An 8,322-nucleotide genomic window follows, 5' to 3' on the forward strand; every position below is an offset into this window, starting at 1 on the left:
TTCCCTCTAAATGTTATTATGACAGCTTGAAATAAACCATAGATCCCCAAATAGTTAGTCACATAGCATTACTATGTTAGCATTTCACCCATAGTAAGTGTCCATGGCTCACCTCTTGGCATTCAAAAATATGATCCGATGCTTAGGGTTGCAGAGGATGAAATTTTATAAATTTTGATATATTTTTTTTTTTCAAAAAGTAGTTATTCTTCACCGGTTTATTTTTAATTTTGAGAGTTTTGTGAAAATTTGATACCAATCCATTTTCAAAATCTTGGATAAAGTTAAAAGGAAACTACTTTTCTTAATTTTGGATCTGAGATTTTTTATGAAACATAGAAGGGTGTGATGTTGGCTTTCTGATGTGGTAATCCACTTGAGAAAAAAAAACCTTAGCAAGGCTCAAAATCTTATTATGCTAGTGACTCGAGGGTTTCAAAATCTTGAATGAGTAACGTTTTCATTATTATATATAACCGGACTCAAGAAAACGTACTCGATCTGTACGCAATTGACAAGGCACTTTGAACCATGGATCATTCCTCTGGGATAAAGAAAGAAAAAAATCTACAGTACACAGCACTTGCTACATCAACCGCGCATGTTTTAGTGAGTTATGTTATCACTAGTCTATATTTGAAAAAAAAAAAAATGATCTTTTATTTGAGGTTCAAAAGGATGCTTAAAAAGCAAAATCATCAAAACTCAGTTGACTATCTTACAGTAATCATTCATCGATCTATGGGCCAAAAGGGTTGACTCGTGAGGCAACCTTCTTCCCCCACTAAAAGTTGGTGAATCCTACTAGACATGTGGTGTGGCATTTTAAATTTATTTGAAAACCCTAAATATGAAAAACCTCCTTGGATATACCACGTGTAATTCAATGGAGGGGTTTCTTGAAAGTTTTTAAAAAAATTAGTTTCAAAGAACCTTGCTTATTGAAACACATCAATCTAAATGTTGTTCATTGATCAAGGATACTTATCATATTCAAATGGATGGAAACTTAAGACCATTTTAATATGTAGGAAATTCGTTTCCATATGGGTGAAAAAGTATATAATAAAATACATAGGGAATATTATTTTAGATACAGGCCCAAAATCGGCCTCCTTCCCCCTTCTCACATCTCTGTCTGTCTCTGTCTCTCTCTCTCTCTAACAATAAAATAATAGAACACACTTTTGGTGAGAGCATTACTACAAGATTTGTGACAAAGAAGGTCACACTTATATATCATACTTTAATCATATTTTTAATATTATATAAATGAATTTGACTACCTATCATTTTAATATGATAAACAATTACATAATACAAAAAAAAAAAAAAAAAAAACCTATTTGATGGTCAAAATCATCTCATTCAATTGTTTATTTATCAAATTATGATCTATCATATTATAGTTTGGTAACGATATGAAAATATATATATATATATTATATTTTGGTAAACCCATACCATATATCCCCATTTTTGAATTTTTTTTTTTTTTTTAAGATATAATAACTGAAAGAAATGTTGCAACTTCCATGGGGTTCAGTAAACAAAAGAATTTAAATATCAATTAGAATGATGGATTAAATTCAATCATGTGGTTTTTCACCAACAATTTGTTTTCTACCATGAATGCTTTATGAAACTCTTTGATCTCTGAATTTAAAGTATCCTACTTTCAAAATTTTCTAAAGCTCAACAAGTGATAGATTCAAGATCAATAAGATCAAAATTGCTAAAATAAAATAAAATTCTCTATTTTAGATGACTCCTTATATCAATAAAGGGAAATGTTCAACAACAAACATTTTGGCAAAACATTTTTCAAAACATGGGTTAGAGGTTTTGGAATGGGCTGATTTTTGGTGAGGATGATCTCTACGGTGAGGAGATCATCCTCACCAAAAATCAGCCCATTCCAAAACTTCTAACCCCATCAAAAATGATTTACAAAAAATGGACGGTCCACGATTTTTCAACTTGTAAACTAGGGTTAGAAGTTTTGGAATGGACTGATTTTTGGTGAGGATGATCTCCTTAGTTTTGGAACCGAGGAGATCATCTCACCAAAAACCAGCCCATTCCAAAACCTCTAACCCATGTTTTGAAAAATGTTTTGCCAAAATGTTTGTTGCTGAACGGGACCCATCAATAAAACTCTAGTTGAGAGATAAATGAGACAGTCTTCTTTGATTTATTTCTCTTTTCTTCTTTATATATTCTTCAAAACAAAAAATAAAACTGAAAAAACTTTCTACTTTTCACCATCTTCTATGATACTTTATGCGAATTAGAACTTTCACCAACGAAACAGTTCCTTAGGTTTATTCTCTCTTAGCTCTGATTCTCTCCATCTATATCATACGTCCCGATCAAGAAAGTAAAAATACAGAAGATTTTGAAATCGAAGTAACATGAAGTACACCTTTTCTAAGGATTTCGCGACTCAGATCTAGATTAGGAATATATGTATATTAAAATCGAATTTACAGTCAGAATAAATCTTCTGTTATTCACCAACAACAATTACCTAAAAAACAGAGAAAAACAATACGAAGAGTTTTCTTCAACCGAAACGGTTCAATACCCTAGAGATTCACATCTTTCGGCTAGAAACATAAATCAGGCCTAGACGCAACATCATCCACGCTGGAAAACACAGATTCGGATATAAAACAGAGGATTGGATATATTTTAGCTATAGAGATCGAGAAACAGAACCTTGAAGGAGAAAATCAAGAAATAGTTCTCTTTCCAGGACGATCAGCTACTTTCAAGGTCTTATCGATGAGTTTTTTTGCCTGTCTGCTTCTGATCTCGACTTTTACGCTCTTGCTTTTGTCCATCTTTACATAGGGTTTCTTCGATTTCTTCAGAGATCGAACCTTAGATTTGATCGATTCGACTAAGTTTTCCAACTGGTTCGCCATCGCCATTTCTCTCTCGCCCGCCTCAGTAACTTATGATTAGTTTTCTCAGACGCCCCTCCACCTCACCTCTATCTTTACTGCGACTCTCTCGCTTCTTTCACGTATTTGTTGAAGTATAAAATAAATAAATACCCAATTATTTTCATCTTATTACGGGATTACCACTTGCGTTTCTCTCTAACCGCCTTCTTACGGAAAAAGCCTATGAAGAATCCCCTTATATGACACGTGGCATCTAACATTTTGATGAATATTTGATTGAGGCGTGATAATCTTACTACCCCTTGCGACATTCTCAATGGACTCTCCTGACGTGAGGTGACAAGTTTAGGAATCGTAGATCTTTATGTCTCGAGATACACAATTTTTTTGAGATACACATTTTTATGAAAAAGTACAAGTATATATCCCGAAATATACAGATCTATGATTCCCGTACTTGTTATGTCAAAAGAGTCGATTGAGTGTGCCACGTGAAGTAGTCAGATTATCACAATTCTATTTGATATACATTTATATTTTCAAAATGAGTCGTGATTTTCTAACCCCCCCCTTTAACATACATCTTTGGCATAGCATGTGTTACAACCATAGATTTCCTTGGGATACACAACCATAGAATTTAAATCCAATGATTAAAAATCATTCTTAAGACAATGCTATTATTAATAGATGCACATCACCAATCAAACTAATCTTTTGTGTGTAGATTTACGAAGGGATTGACCACATATCCATATGGTTAGTGGGTCACCAAAAATACAATGTGCATTAAATGGGGTGCTACCAAACCTTGGTTAGGAACGGGATACCGTTTTAGATCCTTGCTCATAATAAAACACAATGGTGGTCTCCACTCCCTTATCCTCGTATAAAGAGGGGTCGGTTTAATTTCTCTATAAATACTTAGGACAACTTTTAATTCTATTGTTTTTCCTTATATATTACCTTCCATGAATATCTTTACAACTTTATTGTCTTTTTTCTTTTACTTTATTGTGAAGGGGTAAATTCTCCGACCTATAAGGGAATGCCACGTGTCACCTTAAAATAATATAGCTCATTGTTCATTCTCTTTCGACAATACCTGAGTAATGGGTCGGGATTTCAGCTATAATGTGGGCATCGTGAGTTCAAAAGTTCGCGAATAAAAATGATCCAATCCTTAAAATTGTGAGATTTGGGCATTATAGTCAAAGAAACTCCTAGAAGAAAAAAAGATTAGGTACGATTCGAGTCCCTTGGCAAAGTGAGATATGGTTAAAAACTTTTTTTTTTCTATAAATGGACTGAGTTTCCATAATAAAAAAAAGGTACGCAATTTTCCTATGGAAAACACTACTTTTCTAAAGAGTTACACTAAATCTAACTTAGGCATCAGAGGCTATGTGTAACAAGGAACAAGGGAATTTTCTAAGAACATCTAGCATCATATGAAGGAGCAGCAATCTTGAAGAAATTACAAAAAATGCCTTTACAATTTGACGTCGTCTATGGGAACGAAAACAACAAGTATGACTTACACATGGCAAACACAAGAAATAATAAGAGGATGTGGATAACAAGGTAAGAGCAAAAACAATGGGAGCTGTAACGACAAATTTAAGCCTGGAGAATCAAACACCTATAGTCCATAAGGCCTAGGGAAATCAGAATCAAGCATCTACAATCCATCAAGCAACTACAGTCATTGTGATTACTCCTTCTATCCTCTCTTTTTGTTCCTTGCTCTATGAATGTATAAATGTATAGCCAAGAAAAGTTTGATGGTTGAAATGGGATCAGATGAGAGATCAAGATAGGTTGAGGGAAGGCTCACTTAATGCTAAATTCTTATGGAGGTTGCTGGAGTTGAGGGTACATTCAACTAAGGCATTGTGATGGCTCGCCAAATGCTAATACAAATCCCAAGGTCGCCTCGAGGCACTAGGTGGCGCCTCAAAATTTCGGCATGATCTCCTCTGTTTATGTTGTTATCGTTCCACGAAACTCAAACCTGATAAAACAATAACCAAACAAATCATGAATATAACATGAGACAAAAACATGCAAGGTATGGAAGAGAATGAGTGACGAATGGCTTATGGTGAAATCAGAGTGGCGCAAAATGGTAAAATATACCGAATTACAAAAAATTTCCTTACTCTAACATAGACCTAGCACTCAGTCCCAAAAACATAGACCTCTCCTAGGACAAACAGACTCCTAGTAGAAATAGTCATGATGCTCACCTGGTAACGGTCTCTGGTCGTCGATCTAACCGACCAAGTGTTCCTCGGCTAATAGCTCAGCACCCGTTGCGCCAACTGTAGGCTCTGCAACTAAAAAAAATGGAAGGAAAGAGTGAGTAACAATGGTTACCTAGTAGGTCCACAAACAATTCTCACTAATAACCTAACCTAACTTGATCAAATAATCATACTACCTCATTTCAAAATATGCAAGTTTTACGATTGAAGTTACGATTAACTGGTATATATAACCAGGGATGAGCAACTAAACAGTTTAAAAATTACACATAGCATTAATCATCCATACTCATTATATATTTTCCATTTATGCAAATATAGTTGACAACACTGAAATAGTAGACATGCTTTTCAGTTTATAATCTGAAATATAACACAGATACATAATACAAGTGGTGGAGTAATGGAATTTGAGCGTTGGGATTCACAACTGGATCGCTCCCAGTCGGGACATGAGGTTACAACATAAATCTGGCTTTTAGTTCCTGATTTTGTGGTCGGTCGCTGCACTTACCACACTGGTGACCATTTATCCGGCTCAGGCAGGCCGTTTGACGTGACCGTAAGCAATGGGTCTCTTTTCGATGTGTCAGAACGTTCGACTACTACTAGATTGTTAGTGATCATTGACCAATCATCTTCGTCTATGCCTATCAGGCGTGCATGTGATTCCCAAATGACACTTCACTCGTATACGACCACCTTTACAATACACGTTCACTGGTAAAGATAAGAAAGGAATGGATCTAGATTCCAGTTGTGACTCCACTCTCATACGCGTCCCATACCACGTATGATCTTGGTGGTCCCTACCGTACATCCCAGGATAGTGCACCCCTCTGGATGATGTGACGCACTATCCCTTCAAGCATTCACAAACCCTTTAACAGCTCACAAAATAGCTACGTATATATTATGTTTTTCATTTAAAAGCAAAGAGAAATTAACAGAACAAGGTTGAGAATGGATATCCAGTTCCTACCATGCAACTGTGGCCACCCGGCCTAAAAATAAATAACAGTACTCAGCGCACGCGCTAACATAATCGTAAATAAACATGCAACCCTTTCATTAATAACCTGGATATCCTTTCACCAACCTACACACAACATACAATGTAAAATGCAGATATCACCCCTCGGATGTGATTCTGATATTTTACCGTTCATTCCATTTTCCCATTCTCTCGACCTTCTCACTTTTCATCTTTTCAAATCAACCATCCATTTCCAATCTTTCAAAGTCATTCTTTTGGTCTTTCCATTGAAAACCATCAAAGTTTATTCAAAAATAAGGTCCCGGCGATGTACGGAACCAAAGCTGTTAAAAACAAGGAAAGTTGGTAAAAATTTGGCTAAGTGTCGGAAACTCAATTTTTCAAAGTTCTCGAAATTGAAAACGGATTTTTTGAAATGAAAGTCTCGGTCACGAGATTCGACACCATATAATTTTTGTAATCTAATTCAAAGTAATGCGAAAATTATTACATTTTGAAAACTTGCCGAAAACATCGAAAACTACGTTTTGTTCTTGAAACCAAAATTTGGATTTTGATCATTTGAGATTCGGATCTTGAAATCATTTCCATTATTTCGAAATGGGGGGTAAAACTTTAATTTTATTAAAGAACTTAAAGTAAATGGAAAGTAAAAATTAAAGAGAACATTTACTTTAATGTTTTTAATGAAATGAAGGGTGGGAAATCAAGTGTAGGTAGTGAGGAGGTCAAGGCAAAAATCAGAACACAGTTCTGAAGAGAATTATTTCTGTCGGTGGCTGTCGGCGACAGAATCAAGATGCTGTCTGTGGAACTGACAGAATACTCATCGGCAGGTGTCGGTGGGACCGACGGCATCTGCCGATAGAACAAAATTTCTCGCAGTTCTTGATTTCGTCGGTGGCATAAGCCTCATTCTGTCAGTGGGATCGACAGAATACCTTTGGTAGGTGCCGGTGGCACCGACCCTTCCCGCCTACGGCCTGAACCTCACTCAAACCTTTGAGTTTTCGATCCCCTTTTCGATTTCTTCTTCCATTCTTCGAACCATTCGACCACCCACGAGTTTGTAGTTAAAACTTGATAAAACATCATCAAAACATCTACTTCTACCATGAATTTGAAATCAAACAACAACTTTCTACTATTTAAATGCAAATAATAAGTTTTGTTTCAAAACCTAAATGCACATTTCGAAATCTAAAGTTACCAATAGGAATTGAAAGTCCCCTACTTGGTTTGTGGACGCCGAAAGTGATGAACTCGCACAAAGATCAAGGTTGGTGGTGAAAGAGTTGATGTTGAGCTAAGTTTGATGCAAAGTGAGCAAGGGTTTGCAATCCCTTTGACGACGACACTCTCCTTTGCTTCCACAATGAAGGGTGGACCTAACTCTCACTCGATGGAACCCTCGGTGAAAATGTGTTAAGATTCACTCGAACCACACGGCTGGGTTTTTAACTTAGTGTCGAGCTCAATGGTAAAAAGTGGTGAACTCGATACTAAGTTTAAAATTGGTGAACTCATCACTTAGTGTTGAGTTCACTATTTTTTTAACTTAGTGAACTTTCCATTTAGTGTTGAATTCACCACTTTTTATTTAATTACGTTCGAATTCGATGGCAATTAAATAAAAAGTGGTGAACTCGGCTCTAAGTTAAAAAGTGTTGAACTCACCACTTAGTGTCTTGTTCATCACTTTTTTATTTAATTACCGTCAAACTCGATGGCAATTAAATAAAAAGTGGTGAACTCGGCTCTAAGTTAAAAAGTGTTGAACTCACCACTTAGTGTCTTGTTCATCACTTTTTTATTTAATTACCGTCAAACTCGATGGCAATTAAATAAAAAGTGGTGAACTCGATACTAATTTAGAAAGTGTTGAACTCACCATTTAGTGTCTCGTTCACCACTTTTTATTTTATTTCTATCAAATCCGATAGTAATTAAATAAAAAGTGGTGAACCCGATGCAGTAATGCAAATAAGATTTTTCAAAAAAAAAATTTTCCATTTTTCCAATTTCGATTCTTGGTTAATCTCCCCGAAATATCAAAAAAATGCATCAATTAAGATTGCGAATCAAAAGTTATGATGTAATCATTAAAAAAATTCGAATATCAACTTTGTTCTTCAATTTTCTCTTT

General features: G+C 35.4%; 1 protein-coding gene across 1 annotated transcript; it reads right to left on the minus strand.

The window, feature by feature from the left end:
- Positions 1-2,453: 2,453 nt before the first annotated feature.
- Positions 2,454-3,019, minus strand: LOC147404602 (uncharacterized). The gene has a single exon (XM_086440630.1). The coding sequence runs from the start codon at positions 2,934-2,936 to the stop codon at positions 2,736-2,738; it is 201 nt and encodes a 66-aa protein (XP_086296756.1). The 5' UTR covers positions 2,937-3,019; the 3' UTR covers positions 2,454-2,735.
- Between the last annotated feature and the right edge of the window lie 5,303 nt (positions 3,020-8,322).

Source organism: Akebia trifoliata, chromosome 4, assembly GCF_017979445.1.
Source record: "Akebia trifoliata isolate Shusen 1 chromosome 4, ASM1797944v1, whole genome shotgun sequence".
NCBI lineage: Eukaryota > Viridiplantae > Streptophyta > Magnoliopsida > Ranunculales > Lardizabalaceae > Akebia > Akebia trifoliata.